General features: G+C 42.3%; 1 protein-coding gene across 1 annotated transcript in view; it reads right to left on the bottom strand.

Annotated features, from left to right (window-relative positions):
• LOC106584035 (putative tyrosine-protein phosphatase auxilin) overlaps window positions 1–19,913 on the bottom strand; it is a 52,387-nt gene that overhangs the window by 31,585 nt on the left and 889 nt on the right. The window contains 1 exon segment of the mRNA XM_045706311.1: window positions 5,473–5,623. Coding sequence (XP_045562267.1) covers window positions 5,473–5,623 — 151 coding nt within the window.

The raw sequence follows: 19,913 nt of genomic DNA, 5'->3' as shown, positions 1-19,913 counted from the left end.
TGGCCCTGAGGGCTTCCCATCCTGGCCCTGCATAGTTATGCAACAGCCCAGCCACCTGGGTAACCCGAGGGAGGGATGAGAGGAGGAGAGGAAAGAGGGGAGAGAGGCTAGGAGGAGGGGAGGCGGGGACAGGAGGAAGCATCAAGTGGGAAATACTCATAATGAGGAAATTGGACCAGCAGCAGCATTCTATTTTGACATAGTGTTGTGTTGTGCTCTCCTACAGCATGAACAGGATTAAGACTATCTGGCTAATCTGGCTAGTGCTAGCTCTACTAACTGTGTCTGCAGGCATGCAGAACTGGATTTGGCACTGTGGCTGCTACGTAGGCCTTTCTGGCTAGCGCTAGCTCTGCTAACTGTGGCTGCTGCATAGCCCTCTCTGGCTAGCGCAAGCTCTACTAACTGAGGCAGCTGCATAGGCCTTTCTGGCTAGCGTTAGCTCTGCTAACTGTTAACTCTGGCTGCTACAAGTCTAGCTATAGAGCTGGCTCTGCTAACTGTTAACTGTGGCAGCTACAAGTCTGGTTATAGTGTTAGCTGTACTAAATGTTAACTGTGGCTGCTGCGACCTGGTCATAGCGTTAGCTCTGCTAACTATGGCTGCAAGACTGCAGAGCCAGCCCAGGCTATTTTGAGCAGGATAAGCAGGTGTCATTTTGCATTGCGTGAGGGCAGCAGTGTTGTAGCATGCAGATTAGAAGCCTCTGACCTATTCTGGCTACATGCTGGAGCATGTACAGCCTGCCTCCCCTCGAGATGCCGATAAGAATCGCTACAGTAGGCTTGCCAGTATCTTGTTGGTGGGGGAGAGGTAGGCTTAGCAAAGAGCTCTGTAAATATTTTACATATTTTGTTATTTTTAAGTGTTTTTGTATAGAATTTTTTTGCATGAACTTTTCTCATTTTTGATAACTTGTTGATAGATGAACTGAAATATCTGGTGGTGACCCACAGAATTGCAGGACTGATTATGGCAAGTCCGTTTCTATTTGGCTTGGCTAGCTTGCTAGCTTGCTAACATGATTTAAATGATGCAGCAACACCAGATCAACAGCGCTGGCTTTTTAGCACCCTGCCCCAGTTCCTAGAGGGACAGCGGTGTGAGGGGATGCTGAGGCTCATTGGACCATTGTTGAGGTGTGGGGGTCTTACTGGGGCTTTTACAGTCGCTGAAGCATCACCCAGGTGGGTACTACATTTCAGTACTGGACGATCCAGCCTACCCATGAAGGAGGAGCTGTGACTATCGAAGACGACAAGGTGCCCGTTGAGGAGCTCTGTGGCCTGTCTGTTAGATGTTTCTAGCTCCCTGCCTGACTGTACCATCTACTCTCCCTCTTCATGATACTACTTTACTGATCTGCCTATCATCTAACGATGTGGAAGACCATCGCCCAAACATTGCCAGATCCCTATATTTGTTTTGTTAAATTGTTTTTGGTTTATTTTTAAAGTGACTTTAGGATTCTACTTGTAATGAACAGTGCTATTTATAATAAACATATTATTATTATTAGAGGGTAGGAGAGGGGTGGTATATACACACACACACACACACACACACACACACACACACACACACAAGTGTATAGGCTACTGTGGGCCTATATTCTATACCCTGCTATAAATATACAAACATTAATTAGGCCAGGCAAGCTACAGCTACCCGTGGCTGTATTACATTAGAGACATTGGAGCCATGCTCTAACAGTTGAAGCGAGTCTCCTGTGGCTATACCTCACACGCTCAGCAGTGTGGCGACAGCACAGCTGTGGCGTTTCCCGTCATTTCCTGTGGTTACTGTGACACGTTGCAGAGACCACAGATAGGGTTTGTCTGTAAATAGAAGGTTCTGATTGAGAGGAATAGGTCATCATAACTTATGAGTCATGTGTTTTTAGAGAGAGAGAGAGAGAGAGAGAGAGAGAGAGCGAGACAGAGAGAGAGAGAGAGAAGAGAGGGATAATATAGAGGGGAGAAAGAGAGGGAGGAAATGAGAGAGAGCGTGAAAAAGAGTGAGAGAGAATGGGAGAGAGGAGAGAGAAGAGAGCGAGAATATAGAGGGGAGAGAGGGGGAGGAAATGCGAGAAAGAGAGAATGGGAGAGAGAATATAGTGGGGAGGGAGAGGGGGAGATAGGGGGGAGGGAATGAGAGAGAGAGAGAGAGAGAATATAGTGGGGGGGAGAGAGAGAGAGAGAGAGAGAGAGAGAGAGAATATAGTGGGGGGAGAGAGAGAGAAAGAGAGAGAGAGAGAAAAAACAAACACCATTATAAATATAACTATTTATGTTTATTTATTTTTCCTTTTGTACTTTAACTAATTGCACATCATTACAACACTGTATGACATTTGAAATGTCTTTATTCTTTTGGAACTTTGTGAGTGTAATGTTTACTGTAAATGTATTATTGTTTATTTCACTTTTGTTTATTATCTATTTCAGTTGAATTGGCAATGTAAACATGTTTCCCATGCCAATAAAGCCTCTTAAATTGAAATTTAATTGAAAGAGAGAGAGAGAGAGAGGGAGAGAGAGAGAATATAGAGGGGAGAGAGGGGGGGGATGAGAGAGGGGGAATGAGAGAGAGAGAGAATGGGAGAGAGAAGAGAGAATATAGAGGGGAGAGAGGGGGGGTGAGAGAGAAAGAGAGAGAGAGAGAGAGAGAGAGAGAGAGAGAGAGAGAGAGAGAGAGATGAATGGGATGGTGGAGCGGGCCAAGGACACACTGCCTTTCAGACCAATACAACACTCAGTGAAAGCAGAACAGAACACAGCACTGCAGAGACTGCCTGTCACAACTGCATGTGTTCTAAGGAAGACAGCTTGCACACAGCTGATTGAATGGTATTTCATTTGACCATGAATCAAGTAATTGACTTTGTTTCAACAAATTCCACTAAATCTTGGAATATATCAGATGTACACCAGATACCAGAGGCACATTCTAATCACTGTAGCTTCCATGGCTTTGAAATAGCTAGCTGTAGTGGAAGCTATAGATAGGGACTAACTATAGATGTAGTACACACAGGCCACACCTACTCTACTATACAAATGGCAGGTCAACAGTAACTAGCTCTAATACACAGTACCAAACTGACAGTAGTGTACACATGGCCTGTTTTGTCTGGGTGAAATGAATCCCTGTGTATCAGCATTGCTCTAGGTATCTTGCACAATAAACCGCTATCAATTATTCACACAGGAGAGGAGAGGAGAGGAGAAGAGAGAAAAGGAGGGGAGAGACGAACAGAAAAGGGAGGAGAGGAGGAAAGGATAGCAAAGACAAATAGGGGAGAGAATAAACAAGCTGAGAGGAATGAAGTTGAGATCATAGGAGAAGAGGGGAAATAACAGGAAGGGAAAGGAAAGGAGAAGGGACGAGACGAGACAAGACTAGGCAAAAGATAACCGTATTAGCAGCAAATTGTGATCGACCCGCTGAATCAATATACCCCAGCTCTGCCCTGTCCCTGCTCTGTAACTGACACCGTTTCAATGTGGTCCAGAGAGACGGCAGAGGTTCTGTGTGTGTGCGTGTGTGGCAGGGTTAAATGCAGAGTGTGTGGACAAGGAGGCATGAGTCTCAAGAGGCCTGCTCACTGTCTGACGGTACAGAGGCTCCTTTGTGTGGCCAGTGCAGACGCCTGCGCAGAAAGAATGTCATCTCTCTCAGGACCCAGCGGTGCCAGACTCGGTAGCCTCTCTCCCTCCTTCCTCTCCCCCTATTACCCGTCATCCCTCCACACCCTTCCCACTGTTCCTCCAGGCCTCTCCATCCATTCATCTGCTTTCCTTCCCTCACACCCCCTTTAGGAAAAATCTATTCAGCCTTTTTTGTCAGCTATCTATTTTACTCATATTTTATCTCCGTATACAGATACAATTCAAAGAATAACTCTGTCTCTCACCAATTGTATTAAGTGTTTTCCCATTGTGCTGTAGTGTACAGCCATAGAGATTTATCTAAGTGTCTAAAACAGGGCTCTTCCAACCCTGTTCCTGGAGAGCTAGCGTCTTGTCGGTTTTACGCTCATACCCTAATTTACCCCACCTGATTCTAATAATTAGCTGATTGATAAACTGAATCAGGTTAGTTACAACTGGGGTTGGAGCGAAAACCTACAGGTTAGCTCTCCAGGAACCTGGTGGGAGAGCCTTGGTCTAAAACCATGTGTAATCAGCCCAGTCATAACTACCCCATTCCATATTTCACAGGTCAGGAAACCACGGCAACCACAGAGGACAGGTAAACATCTCAGCTGGATGACAACTGACGCTCCTCCCTTCACACTACCATGTTAGCTCCCAGCAGGCACGTAGAGGCCTTTTCTCAATTCGATTTGCTTAACTCCTGTATCCTCTCTCCGTCCTCTCTCGCCTCCTTTTGAAAAAGGACAACGGTAATCGAGGAGAGGTGGCGAGGTGAGGGAAAGTGGATGAAAATGTGTTTGTATGAAATGAGACTCTCCTTCTCCACTCACGCGTCATCAGGCCAATTACACTTACAGGGATGGATCGCAAAACAAACATGTGAAGTGTTAAAAACAAATGAAGTTAGCTATGTTAGACATTTTATAGATAAAACGATAAGTAGCATATTGTTTTTAGATGTGCGCATGCTTCTCTCCTCCGACAAAACAAAAGTGGACTCAAAGTGGGTGTGGCAGATTTCAAAATGCTTCCGCGAAGGACTCAGATAGGATACACATGACTATCCTCGATGAAAGGTGGCTATCGAGGAGGGGAGGACACTCTTCCGTGTTCGTCTACTAATGAATTGACACTCTCCTCGACCACTCGACCACTTGAGGAGAGAGCAAAGGCCTGAGATGTCTGCTAGGCCCAGCCTGAGCGCTCCTTATCGGGGAAGGCATAGTGTCGTTCACCTCTAGGCTAGCCTGGGAACCAGAACTGGGTCAGAGTTGGGTGGGAGGAAAAGCCTGTGAAATTTCTAGCCCAAAACAACTAGACATCATGGCATGGAGGCTAGCCACATGTCACCGCACCCCTGCCAGGGAGCTTCAACATGGGGCACAGACACATCATATCTCCCATGCCAGACCCACCCTTGCGAAAAAAAAAAAAGATGGCAGTCGGAGTGCAGTATAACTGCAGTATGCTGCAAATACTTCGTCCACATTTTTTTTACTGCAGTAATTTGGCAGCGTAACTGCAGTTACAGTGCAGTATAACTGCAGTTCAGCTGCAGTATACTGCAGTTATTCTGCAACTACTGCGTCCAGAATACTACAGTTGCTGCCCTTTTACTGCAGTTTTTGTAAGGGCAGAGATGGGTGGTGTAACAGGTTAAGGAAGCTAGGGTTCAGGAAATCAAATCACAATTTATTTAAAGTGTATTTCACTAGGTCTCAACACACTTAACAGAAAAAGTTTTAATTAAAAGAGAATAAAAATTCAAATGAGTCAGGGGTAAAGGGATGGGGGGTGATTTTCAGGACTTACGTGGCCACCTGGTGCATGACTTTAGTGGAGGTGTCTTTGAGTGTGTCCTTCAGGTTGTCCTTGAAGTTGCTGAAGAACTTGCCGGCTCCGCCTTTCACCATATCCAGCAGCCCTCCGCCATAGTTGGCATCCATATCTGGAGATGGAGGACCTTTACAATTAAGAATGACGAGAAACACACACTGAGGATGAAGACAAAGACAGACAGACATGTAGACGCATGTAGAGACACAGTATATGGAGCACAGCACAGACAAACAAAAATACCTAACAACATGCGTGTCTTTCATCCCCAATGGCCGACAAACAGAAACAACATCCAACATATAATATAGGGCTGTCCCCGACTAAAAAAAATCTTGGTCGACCAGGAGTCGTCTGTTCTTTCGACCAAACGATTGGTTGACATTTTAAAACGTGTATTTTTCCTCATTTGTTTTAAGAACAATATTCCCTATTCCCTTAACCCTTGCTCTCTTCACGTGACACGCATGCACTTATTTTAGAATAAGGCTAAAGAAGTTGACAAGATGGGGTCAGCCCTAATATAACAAGCACACTAATTGGACCGATAAACTGTTCGAGAGAGAGAGCGAGAGAGAGCGAGAGAGAGAGAGAGAGCGAGAGAGAGATGCAGTCAACTCTGGTACTGTGCTAGTTCAAGAGAAAGCCCTCCTCTTGGACTTTACCCAAGTCCTATATCTGATTCAGCAGCCTGGTCTAAACACACTCCTCCCTTCCCCACCCCATCCATCTGCACACAGCACATGGCACTGGGCTAACACTACCACTGCCAGTACCACTACCACTACCACTACCACTTCCACTTCCGCAACCACTACTCCTAAATGTGTTCTCTGAACATTCTTGTAACATCAGGAAAATGTTTCTTGCACAAGTGGATCGTTTTTGTGTTTTGGGAATATCCCAACCATGTTCCCACCAGACTCTTCCCACAGCCTAATGAAACATTCTGGGAACCTTTAAAGAACAGACTAAATGTGTTCTAGGAACATTCTTGCAACATCAGGTGAATGTTTTACACAAACATTCTATAATCATCGGCACGACTGGACAGTTTGTGTTGCAGCGCCCTAACGAATGTTCAGAAAACTTTCACAGAACCAATTTTGGTTTGCTGGGAGGTCTCCTGATCTCAACAAGATTTCTTAGATAAAGAAATGTAATAAAAAATAAAAATAAATACCACTACCACCACCACTACCTCTAACACAAAACTCTGAATCACTCAGATCACACCAATAGGAGTTATTAGGGAGTAGTGATCAAGGGCTGTAGGTCTATGGCTCTTTACAGAGAAATCTACATAACTAAATCTACACAACTAAATCTACATAACTAAATCTACGAGTTTATCAATCGGGCAAAGTGGGCAATTAAGCCTCAAAAGGGGCTCCATTCTGGCATCTAGGAGGGACCTGTGTGTGCACTGACTGCATTTATTTGAGTTGATTGCATCACATTTTATGGAGTCTCAGAAGACAGGAAATCCATCATGAAGGTAAAAATAACATTTTGTGAGAATTCCTACTGAAATGGAGGGCTGCCTTTATGTCCTGCTACTAGTGTGTGTGTGTGTGTGTGTGTGTATGTGTGTGTGTGTGTGTATTGGGGGAGGGGGGAGCTCTGGAAGCTTATGGAGGTCAAATCGAGCTATGTACGGCGTTCCCGTGGGCCTCCCAAATGTTTTAACAATACAGAGGGCTCCACATAGTGCCGTATAGTGTCTTAGGTCTCTCTTGTCGTGATGTGCGTTTAGTCCATATTTTTATTTTATTTGTAATCCCACGTTCCTGCAAGAGGCCTTTTGCCTTTTGTGAATAACAATTTGTTCTTAACTGACCTGCCTAGTTAAATAAAGGTAAAATAAATAAAAAAAATTGCTCTGCATTGACATGATTGGTTGTGGGGGTACATCCTGTATAAACAGAAACTCACTTCCTTGACAACTTTGACAAAAGTCTATCAAAACAGGTTCACAAATAAAATACATCTTTATGATACTTCGTGTAGGGATTTCAAAGACACAAAAATGAGTTTGATCTCCTGGAAAAAGATCAGGGAGGTAATGGGGATAGATGCCAGTAAAGAGATCAATGGAATGCAGACCGTGGGGAATAGCATGGTGCTGAATTGGCGCACATTCAACAAATCTGATCTAACAAAGTGGATATTTGTCAAATCTGTCATGATTGATGTATTGTAACAGGCACACAATGTAGTTACTAAAATCAGATTTTTATATATTTGGCTGTTTTGGGTTTTGAAGTCCCTTTTCAGGTTTAGAAAAAGAGACTGCTAAATGCTAACTCCGGTTCGTATAAGCTGGTAGCATAGCTAGCATACAGAAATCGGTTGTGGTAGTCAAAGGCGTTTTTTACTGTATTGATTGATGACGATGACATGAAAATATATTGGGGTTGACACCCATACAAGCGTTATAGTTCCAATTTCTACCTCAACCTAGTGTGAAATACACATGAACAATAGCCTAAATGTAGACAAATTTGCTGGGGGGCAATGGGGAGATTTGGGATGGAGATGCAGATGGGAAAACGGTTCAGCCTTTTTACTTAATGTCAAGATTTAAAATTGATATCAGTCAAAAGTGTGATTTGTCAAATTGAAAATGTAACTATGAGTCATTGATTCTTTGAAAGTATTTGCACAAAGATCTTTTGGATGGATCTAGAATCAAATCAAATAAATGAGCACCATGTGAAGTTTATAGAAGCATATCAAATTGGGTGTCAAAGGAAAGCTAAGAGTCTATATTTTTGAGAAATTAAGGCATACAGCGCATTAGGTATTCGGACCACTTGACTTTTTCCACATTTTGTTACTTTACAGCCTTATTCTAAAATATAATAAATCGTTTTTTCCTCTCATCAATCTACACACAAAGCCAGATATATATATTTTTTTCCTGGAAATGTCACATTTACATAAGTATTCAGACCCTTTACTCAGTACTTTGTTGAAGCACCTTTGGTAGTGTTTACAGCCTCGAGTCTTCTTGCATATGACGCTACAAGCTTGGCATACCTGTATTTGGGAAGTTTCTCCCATTCTTCTCTGCAGATCCTCTCAAGCTCTGTCAGGTTGGACAGGGAGCGTCGATGCACAGCTCTTTTCAGGTCTCTCCAGAGATGTTCGATCGGGTTCAAGTCCAGGCTCTAGCTGGGCCACTCAAGTTCATTTAGAGACTTGTCCCGAAGCCACTCCTGCATTGTCTTGGCTGTGTGCTTAGGGTTGTTGTCCTGTTGGAAGGTGAACCTTTATCCCAGTCTGAGGTCCTGTGCGCTCTGGAGCAGGTTTTCATCAAGGGTCTCTCTGTACTTTGCTCCGTTCATCTTTCCCTCGATCCTGACTAGTCTCCCAGTCCCTGCCGCTGAAAAATATCCCCACAGCATGATGCTGCCACCACCATGCTTCACCGTAGGGAGAGTCGTCTTGATTACTTTCTTATGTCATTCTCTCTTGCACTAAAAGTTTAAAAAGTGTTGATAGGGGACAGAATGCAGTCGGACCATCAAATAATTGGCATATACAGTGGGGCAAAAAAGTATTTAGTCAGCCACCAATTGTGCAACTTCTCCCACTTAAAAAGATGAGAGAGGCCTGTAATTGTCATCATAGGTACACTTCAACTATGACAGACAAAATGAGAAGAATAAAAATCCAGAAAATGACATTGTAGGATTTTTTATGAATTTATTTGCAAATTATGGTGGAAAATAAGTATTTGGTCACCTACAAACAAGCAAGATTTCTGGCTCTCACAGACCTGTAACTTCTTCTTTAAGAGGCTCCTCTGTCCTCCACTCGTTACCTGTATTAATGGCACCTGTTTGAACTTGTTATCAGTATAAAAGACACCTGTCCACAACCTCAAACAGTCACACTCCAAACTCCACTATGGCCAAGACCAAAGAGCTGTCAAAGGACACCAGAAACAAAATTGTAGACCTGCACCAGGCTGGGAAGACTGAATCTGCAATAGGTAGGCAGCTTGGTTTGAAGAAATCAACTGTGGGAGCAATTATTAGGAAATGAAAGACATACAAGACCACTGATAATCTCCCTCGATCTGGGGATCCACGCAAGATCTCACCCCGTGGGGTCAAAATGATCACAAGAAAGTTGAGCAAAAATCCCAGAAGCACACGGGGGGACCTAGTGAATGATCTGCAGAGAGCTGGGACCAAAGTAACAAAGCCTACCATCAGTAACACACTACGCCACCAGGGACTCAAATCCTGCAGTGCCAGACGTGTCCCCCTGCTTAAGCCAGTACATGTCCAGGCCCATCTGAAGTTTGCTAGAGAGCATTTGGATGATCCAGAAGAGGATTGGGAGAATGTCATATGGTCAGATGAAACCAAAATATAACTTTTTGGTAAAAACTCAACTCGTCGTGTTTGGAGGACAAAGAATGCCGAGTTGCATCCAAAGAACACCATACCTACTGTGAAGCATGGGGGTGGAAACATCATGCTTTGGGGATGTTTTTCTGCAAAGGGACCAGGACGACTGATCCGTGTAAAGGAAAGAATGAATGGGGCCATGTATCGTGAGATTTTGAGTGAAAACCTCCTTCCATCAGCAAGGGCATTGAAGATGAAACGTGGCTGGGTCTTTCAGCATGACAATGATCCCAAACACACCGCCCGTGCAACGAAGGAGTGGCTTTGTAAGAAGCATTTCAAGGTCCTGGAGTGGCCTAGCCAGTCTCCAGATCTCAACCCCATAGAAAATCTTTGGAGGGAGTTGAAAGTCCGTGTTGCCCAGCGACAGCCCCAAAACATCACTGCTCTAGAGGAGATCTGCATGGAGGAATGGGCCAAAATACCAGCAACAGTGTGTGAAAACCTTGTGAAGACTTACAGAAAACGTTTGACCTGTGTCATTGCCAACAAAGGGTATATAAGTATTGAGATAAACTTTTGTTATTGACCAAATACTTATTTTCCACCATCATTTGCAAATAAATTCATTAACAAATCCTACAATGTGATTTTCTGGATTTTTTTTCTTCTCATTTTGTCTGTCATAGTTGACGTGTACCTATGATGAAAATTACAGGCCTCTCATCTTCTTAAGTGGGAGAACTTGCACAATTGGTGGCTGACTAAATACTTTTTTGCCCCACTGTATATATTACTCTTACAGAATTTCCATGTGGGTGAGGATATTGGAAATTTAATCAAAGCCTACTGGATGATAACTTGTTTTTAACTAGGACAGAAGAATTCATAACTGACTTTTTCTGACGTAACATAGGTACAGCAGATCCCCTTATTGTATGGGACACTTTTAAATATGCCTTTAGAGGCCATGCAATTAAGTACTCATCTAGAAAACAAAAGGAATTTACAGTTGAAGTCGGAAGTTTGCATACACTCAATTAGTATTTGGTAGCATTGCCTTTAAATTGTTTAACTTGGGTCAAACGTTCCAGGTAGCCTTCCACAAGGTTCCCACAATAAGTTGGGTGAATTTTGTTACCATTCCTCCTGACAGAGCTGGTGTAACTGAGTCAGGTTTGTAGGCTTCCTTGCTCGCACACACTTTTTTCAGTTCTGCCCACAAATGTTCTATAGGATTGAGGTCAGGGCATTGTGATGGCCACTCAAATACTTTGACTTGGTTGTCCTTAAGACATTTTGCCACAACTTTGGAAGTATGCTTGGGGTCATTGTCCATTTGGAAGACCCATTTGCAACCAAGCTTTGACTTCCTGACTGATGTCTTGAGATGTTGCTTCAATATATCCAAATAATTTTCCTTTCTCATGATGCCATCTATTTTGTGAAGTGCACCAGTCCCTCCTGCCCCATAACATGATGCTGCCACCCCCTTGCTTCACGGTTGGGATGGTGTTCCTTGGCTTGCAAGCCTCCCCCTTTTTCCTCCAAACATAACGATGGTCGTTATGGCCAAACAGTTCTATTTTTGTTTCATCAGATCAGTGGACATTTCTCCAAAAAGTACGATCTTTGTCCCCATGTGCAGTTGCAAACCGTAGTCTGACTTTTTTATGACGGTTTTGGAGCAGTGGCTTCTTCCTTGCTGAGCGGCCTTTCAGGTTATGTCGATATAGGACTCGTTTTACTGTGGATATAGATACATTTGTACCTGTTTCCTCCAGCATCTTAACAAGGTCCTTTGCGGTTGTTCTGGGATTGATTTGCACTTTTCGCACCAATGCTTCTCCTTCCTGAGCGGAATGACGGCTGCGTGGTCCCATGGTGTTTATACTTGCGTACTATTGTTTGTACAGATGAACGTGGTACCTTCAGGCATTTGGAAATTGCTCCTAAGGATGAACCAGACTTGTGGAGGTCTACAATTTATTTCTGAGGTCTTGGCTGATTTCTTTTGATTTTCCCATGATGTCAAGCAAAGAGGCACTAAGTTTGAAGGTAGGCCTTGAAATACATCCACAGGTACACCTCCAATTGACTCAAATGATGTCAATTAGCCTATCAGAAGCTTCTAAAGCCATGACATAATTTTCTGGAATTTTCCAAGCTGTTTAAAGGCACAGTCAACTTAGTGTATGTAAACTTCTGACCCACAGGAATTGTGATACAGTGAATTATAAGTGAAATAATATGTCTGTAAACAATTGTTTGTAAAATGACTTGTGTCATGCACAAAGTAGATGTCCTACCCGACTTGCCAAAACTATAGTTTGTTAACAAGAAATTTGTGGAGTGGTTGAAAAACAAGTTTTAATGACTCCAACCTAAGTGTATGTAAACTTCCGATTTCAACTGTCGGTCAAAAGAGTCCATATTAAAAAGGATATTGAAGGACTAACAGTACAGACAGCAATAAAAACTGTAGCATAGAGGCTCAGAATAAGTTAGAGGAAAAACAAAAAGAAATGGAGGAACTTATTTAAGAAAGATCCAGTGTAATATATTATAAAAAATAAAGTGAACCGAATGGAATATGGGGGAAATTATTTTTAAATCTTCAACATAGAAATGCTACCAGAAAGAATTTACTGAAACTTCTTACAAATTATGGAGTCACTCATGATTCACCAAATTATATTTTAAAAGAGGAAGTAAAGTACTTTAAGCATATGTTTTTGTTTCAGTCTCCTCCATCTCCACTAACCAAAGCTAATTGTATGGATTTTTTCCTATTAACAATTTAAAATTAACACCTGTACAGAATGACTTATGTGAAGGCCAAATTACAGAAGAACTTCTTGATGCAATTAAAGCCTTTAAGTCAGAGACAACTCCAGGGCTGGATGGCATACCAGCGGAGGTATGATATACTCAGAGGACCGTTACTAGCATGTTTTAACCACAACTATATACATGGTAGATTATCGGACACTCAAGAAGGTCTGATTTCATTATTACTGAAACAGGACCCAAGTGGTAAATATAAAGTCCATTTAAAAATTCAGTGGCCTCTTACACTTAAGTGTTGTGATGCAAAAGAATCTAGCTAAATGCTTAGCGCATAGAATTAAAAAGGTTTTGTCAGATATTATTCATCGTAATCAGACAGGTTTTTTACATTGGAGATAATATAAGACAAGCACTGGAAACAATAGAACACTATGAAATATCTGAGAAACCAGGCCTGGTTTTCAAAGCTGACTTTGAAAAAGCTTCTGATAAAGTACGACTGGAGTTTATATATAAATGCCTGGAATATTTACATTTTGGTGAATCTTTTATAAAATGGGTTGAAGTTATGTATAGTAATCCTAGGTGTAAAATAGTCAATAATGGCTACTTCTCAGTTTTAAACTGTCAAGATGAGTAAAACAAGGTTGTCCACTATCGGCATATCTATTTATTATTGCCATCGAAATGTTAGCTGTTAAAATTAGATCCAACAATAATATTAAAGGATTAGAAATCCAGGGCTTAAAAAGAAAGGTGTCATTGTACACTGATGATTTATGGTTTCTTTTAAATCCACAATTAGAATCCCTCCACAGCCTCATAGAGGATCTATATACTTTTTCTAACCTCTCTGGATTAAAACCAAATGATGATAAGTGTACTATATTACAAATACTTTACATTACTGTGTAGTTTACCAATCAAATGGTCTGACCCCCGTGGACATACTCGGACTCATATCCTGAAAGAAAGAAATGATCTCACTCCAATACATTTTTATAGAAAGTTAGCAAAAATAGATAAGATCTTGCTCCAACGGAAAGAAAAATACCTGTCTATTTGTGGAAAAATCACCCTAATTAACTCTTTAGTCATATCACAGTTGACCTATTTGCTTATGGTTTTGCCTACACCTAGCAACCTGTTTTTTAAATTATATGAGCAAAAAATATTCAATTTTATTTGGAATGGAAAGCCAGACAAAATTAAAAGGGCCTATTTATATAATGAATGTGAATTTGGTTGGGCAGAAATTATTAAATATTAAAGCATTAGACCTCTCACTAAAGGCATCAGTCATACAAAAGTTATACTTAAATCCGAAATGGTTCTCTAGTAAATTAGTAAGAATGTCTCAACACATGTTCAAGAATGGCCTTTTTCCCTTTATTCAGATTACAACGGCTCACTTTCGGTTAATTAAAAACGAAATAATCTACAGGCTCTGCCGCTACAGGCTCTCATGCCTCAGCCAGATCGCCAGGCTCCCCTGCCTCTGCCGGCTCGTCAGGCTCTCATGCCTCAGCCGGATCGCCAGGCTCCCCTGCCTCAGCCGGCTTGTCGGGCTTTCATGCCTCCGCCGGATCGCCCGGCTCCCCTGCTTCTATCCAAAATTACAACCAACTAATTGCAGAATTACCGCAAAAATGGAAGAGGCAAGTAGAAGGGGGAAAAAGTAAGGAAATTGACTGTCGGCCCTGCATTAAAGACCAAAATTGCTTTAAAAAAATTGCGATTAAAAAAATGGTGTTAAATAAAAATATATACCAGTTTCATTTAATAAGGACCAAAAAATCAAAAATTAATATATTTTTAAAAAGAATCTGGGTTTGGCGGATGCCAGGACAACGCTACCTGCCCGAATGCATAGTGCCAACTGTAAAGTTTGGTGGACAAGGAATAATGGTCTGGGGCTGTTTTTCATGGTTCGGGCTAGGCTCCTTAGTTCCAGTGAAGGGAAATCTTAACGCTACAGCATACAATGACATTCTAGACGATTCTGTGCTTCTAACTTTGTGGCAACAGTTTGGGGAAGGCCCTTTCCTGTTTCAGCATGACAATTCCCCCGTGCACAAAGCAAGTTTCATTCTGCACAAAGCGAGTTCCATTCAGAAATGGTTTGTCGAGATTGGTGTGGAAGAACTTGACTGGCCTGCAACAGGGCCCTGACCTCAACCTCATCGAACACCTTTGGATGAATTGGAACGCAGACTGCGAACCAGGCCTAATCGCCTAAAATCAGTGCACTTCCTCACTAATGCTCTTGTGTCTAAATAGGTGGAAGTCCCTGCAGAAATGTTCCAATATCTAGTGGAAAGCCTTCCCAGAAGAGTGGAGGCTGTTATAGCAGAAAAGGGGGGACCCAATCCATTTTATAGTCCATGATTTTGGAATGAGATGTTCGACGAGCAGATGTCCACATACTTTTGGTTGTGTAGTGTATTTCCATGTTTAAATGTTATGCGTGTGGGCCTACGTTATGATCAAATAGCCACAGTAACCTACTTGACCGCTGTCTGAAACTGTAACTTAAAGCGGGTACAGCCTCAGTGATCACAGTAACGTGCGCTAGAAGTTGCACAGAATTTTCAAAACATTCAAGTTTGCACTCAGCAGATCTGACATTTTCTCAGTTCCGAAAACATTTTGATTGAACATTGGTGGTAAGTAAGTCCCAGTACATCACTGGGGCCCGAGTTCCCTGCCATCCAGGACCTCTATACCAGGCGGTGTAAGAGGAAGGCCCAAGAAATTGTCAAAGACTCTAGTCATTCAAGCCATAGACGGTTCTCTCTTCTACTGATAGGCAAGCGGTACCAGTGCACCAAGTCTGGAACCACCAGGACCCTGAACAGCTTCTAACCCCAAGCCATAAGACTGCAAAAACAAAGCTGCTAAATAGCTAATTAAATGGCTACCCGGATTACCATCATTGGCCTTTTTTTGAACTAGGTCTCTTGCACTGACTATATGCACACACTGGACCCATACACTCGCACATACTTACACTGACACTCCAACACACACATACACACAGACAATACATATGCCCACACACACATAAGATGTGCACACATGCATACTGAAGCCACACACATGTTCACTCGCATACACACACACACACTCACTTACACATTCACCACATACGCTGCTGCTACCGCTCAGTCTATAATCTATCCTGTTTGCTAGTCACTTTACCCCTACCTATATGTACAGTACATAGGTACCTCAATTACCTCGCACCTCTGCACATCGACTCGGTACTGGTACTCCCTGTATATAGCCATGTTATGGCCTAAAGCAAATCGAACGTAAAGCCTGTGAAGCCTTAAATATTTTTGCTGAAATGTGTAAAACCCTGTGTATAAAGTTTGTCGGTGTTATTTGGTATACTGTTTTGTAAGATATGTTTGTACATTGTGTTATATTTGTTGTTAATAAATGATAATTTTCAAATCCCAGTCTAGTTAGCTAGCTTCTGTTTTAGGCTAGTGTGCAGCGGCTGCAGCAGGTGTTATCGATGAGGATGTTGTTGCTAATTTGTTAGCTTCGCCCTTTTCAAGACTAACTTTCAACAATAACTTAAGTTTCAAATGATCATCATCTGGTGAGTGGAATGGGTGTTTTTTTTATTGCAGCTCGCCTGCTGTTGTTATCACTTTGAAAATAACGTGTGTAAAACATTATTCCATTGACACTTTAGATCACCGGTTACTTTGTGTGCTGAACGTGACAAATATGTTTGCAATGGGAAGTAATAGTTGTACATTTCTATTGGCAAATGGTTGTGTTGTTGTATTCTTATGATTGGGACTTACTGGCTTATTTTTGTCCAAGTGAACAGGCTGCTTATCTTTTAACATCATGCTGTGTGTGACTGCTGTCTTTCTATCGGTCCTATGTATTTTACAAAAGGTGCACTCCTACATGGAGTGTGCTGGTATTACGTTCGCTGTACTTTCAACATCACGAGCCGATCACACTCACATCCTTTGATATGTCACTGTTGTCGCGTCTGGTGATAGTGTGATAGTGGTGGCGTTAGGCTACCATAGGTTGTGTAAGAAGTATGGTTGATGTTGCTGGTAGCATTAGTTTTGGAGGTGCTGTCGCTGTGTGAGTGGCAGCCCGAAGCCTGGCTCAGCCCGAGGAGCGCATTAAGTGATGCTATGTTTCTGTTATTTTTCGTGATTTCTGAATTTGATACAAAGGCCTAGGTTCAATAGCCACGGTTCGCCACTGACACAAACACGCAGCATCAGAACCTCCTCCTCCACAGCTGTATGTAGACAACAACACAGAGATTCCGCAGACATCTTGACTAATACACATGAGTGGAAATGTACAGATCTTATTCGGTTAAAACAAGAATTTCTGAAACTATATCTAAAGAGTCATTGTGTAACTCAGACATTATTTACCACCCTCCTTCAGACTATGTGACAAGTCATTGTGTCCCTCTTTTAAAGTAAGGGAGCCTCCTCCACAGCCATCCCTTAGTTAGCTACTGCCCTCTGAACTCTGACCAAAACGCCCCCGTCTCACCCACCTCCTCTGCTCCCTTCCATCCCACCATCCACCCTGCTTCAGTCAGACACCTCTGATGTGTGAGAGAAAGACCCAGTCACAGAGGCGCTGGCACAGATAGAGACTTGGCCCGGTCGGTCAGAGAGATCAATACAGACAGTCTCCATGTGTCTCTCTCCTTCAATAGACCTAACCTTTCTCATTTATACCCTCCATCTGGTGCAGGGTGAATGGGACAGACAGACAGACAGACAGACAGACAGACAGACAGACAGACAGACAGACAGACAGACAGACAGACAGACAGACAGACAGACAGACAGACAGACAGACAGACAGACAGACAGACAGACAGACAGACAGACAGACAGACAGACAGACAGACAGACAGACAGACAGACAGACAGACAGACACTGTGTACTGCAGTAGTGACATGTGTGCCTCTATTGTGGGCCAAACAGGAACTGTCCCAACAAACAGGCCCTAAGCTTTTCAATTATAGATGCTACTGATAAGACAAAGAGTGTATGATTCATCTGTCTGGAAGGGACGTGCAGCTTGGCCTAAATACTGACCTATGTGGGAGATACACACCCACAAAGCATGATTGATACAGCAGATATGCACCATACCATTATGCATTTCTTCCTCTAGAAAGGATCCTAAGTATTCCGTCAGTAGAAAGAGTGAAAGCTACCATATCACACCCACATTTCACAATGTTCCCCTTCATTTAACAACTGAATATTCACAGCAGACTGCAGTGACGCCATCCAGCCATCTATTATTCACTTAATGTCAATAAAACAGATCTACTGTAAGATAGCTGCCCTGGATTTGGGGAGATGGGGAAGTTTGCATTTCTGATATGAAATTTGTCACATAATAGACACTTTCTGATGCCGAACGGATGGTGCCCGGTGGTCTTGTCATTCCCTATCAAACACATTGGTGATTTATATAGACCTTTTCTACATGGGAAGACCTCCAATGCAGTCTCAGACCCTAACTACTAACCAGACACCTCCTGTCTAGCTGCAACCTGCCAATCCACCTGTCTCTGTGTCTGTCATTGTGTCTGCCTCTGTGTCTGTTGGTCAGTCAGTCATTCAGTATGCCTGTGTGCTGGCTTGCCTGCCAATGTAACAAGACTGGCCAGATGGACGTGGGAGTCTGCAGAGCTCTGATGTTTACTGAGCTACACATAGAAACAGAGAAAGCTGGAGATACAGACTCAGCCACCTCATACAGCAGAAGCACCACCAGCCATACTGCAGAGGCCAGCCAGCCAGCTAGCCGTCTAGCCCGGACAGACTCACCTGACACTCAGCTCAGATAGACCCAGTCCCTAAGGTTAGGTTTTTTTCATTGCACTGCAGTGAGCAGTGAGCTGTGGGGATAGCCCTGTTCACCACATTACCACTCACTCACTGACAATGAACTGTGGCTATTTAACTCTCCACATGATACAGGCCAGGGGTTTTCAAACTGGGGTCCACGGCCCGACGTACTGCAGGGGCTCCACAAAAATATTTTTTGGTGTGAAAATGAATTATTTGATGAATATCGCTAGCTGCAACAGAATACCATTATGGATACCATTTTTATGTCTCTGTGCGCAATATGAAGGAAGTTAGAGTTAGTTTCCCGAGCCAATGCTAACTAGCGTTAGCGCAATGATCCTGTTCATCTGACTCTGGGGAAGTAGGTTAATGGCTTCTTTGCCAAAATCTCAAACTATCCTTTTAATCTGGAGGAAATTACAGTCACTGGAGCTAATTACAGTGTTTTTTCTATATAGAAAATTCTTAGGCAGGTCGTCTAAGTGATAATATGTGGGATGGAAAAACAGTTTCACTGTCAACTTAAATTACCAAAACAAGATATTTTTGGATAGAAAAACTGTTTCAGTGTCAACTTAAACGACCAAAACCAGATAGAAAGCATGCAGAAAAGATATTGAACTATATATTTTCTTATAATAGCATCTTTGAAAAACTAACAATCAAATAAAAGCTACAGTCAGGAAGAATCGAAATTCCAAAAACTGTGCATTCAGGGCATTGATTTTGTTTGAGGAGAGGAACACAGCATTAGCATTAAAACTTTAACATTTGCTCTCAGCTCATGACAAACTGTGTAGAATTTCTGGAAATTAGCTTCTAAACGGCAACATTTTCTCTCAGCTCAATGGAAAAATGTGTAGAATTGCAGAAAACTAGCTTTACAATAGCAAAATGTACTCTTCGCTGCCAAGATACCTTTCTAGCTAATAGACTATGTTAGTTCACACTTCGAATGAACTGTGGGGAGGTCAAAATAATGACACTGTCTACCAAATCTATTCATTTTAAAATGTTGATTACTTCTACTTGCCATTATCATTCATCTGATGATAAGACCATACTTTTTTGTTAACATATGATGGGGGTCCGGTCTGGGTAACCGGTTTTCCTGGGCAGGGGTCCCTGGGCAAGAAAAGTTTGAAAATCCCTGACATAGGCAATTGTATATGCAGGAAATTCACAACATAAAATTATTAAAAAGGAACAAGAACAATTTGATTATATTATAGGGTTAGTGGGCAGTTTCTTGCCATGTAAGCTATTGTCAATCTGTCTATTACTATCATTGGTAATCACTTAGGACTTCACCTTAGCAGGGTGATTGATAGGGATTAATGTTTATGGTCTAAAGTGTGCATGTTGAATTACAATAGTTGCAGTTTTATT

The sequence above is a fragment of the Salmo salar genome, chromosome ssa23 (assembly GCF_905237065.1).
Source record: "Salmo salar chromosome ssa23, Ssal_v3.1, whole genome shotgun sequence".
Lineage (NCBI taxonomy): Eukaryota > Metazoa > Chordata > Actinopteri > Salmoniformes > Salmonidae > Salmo > Salmo salar.
Note: the sequence above shows the minus strand (reverse complement) of the source record. Positions and strands in the feature narration are given on the sequence as shown.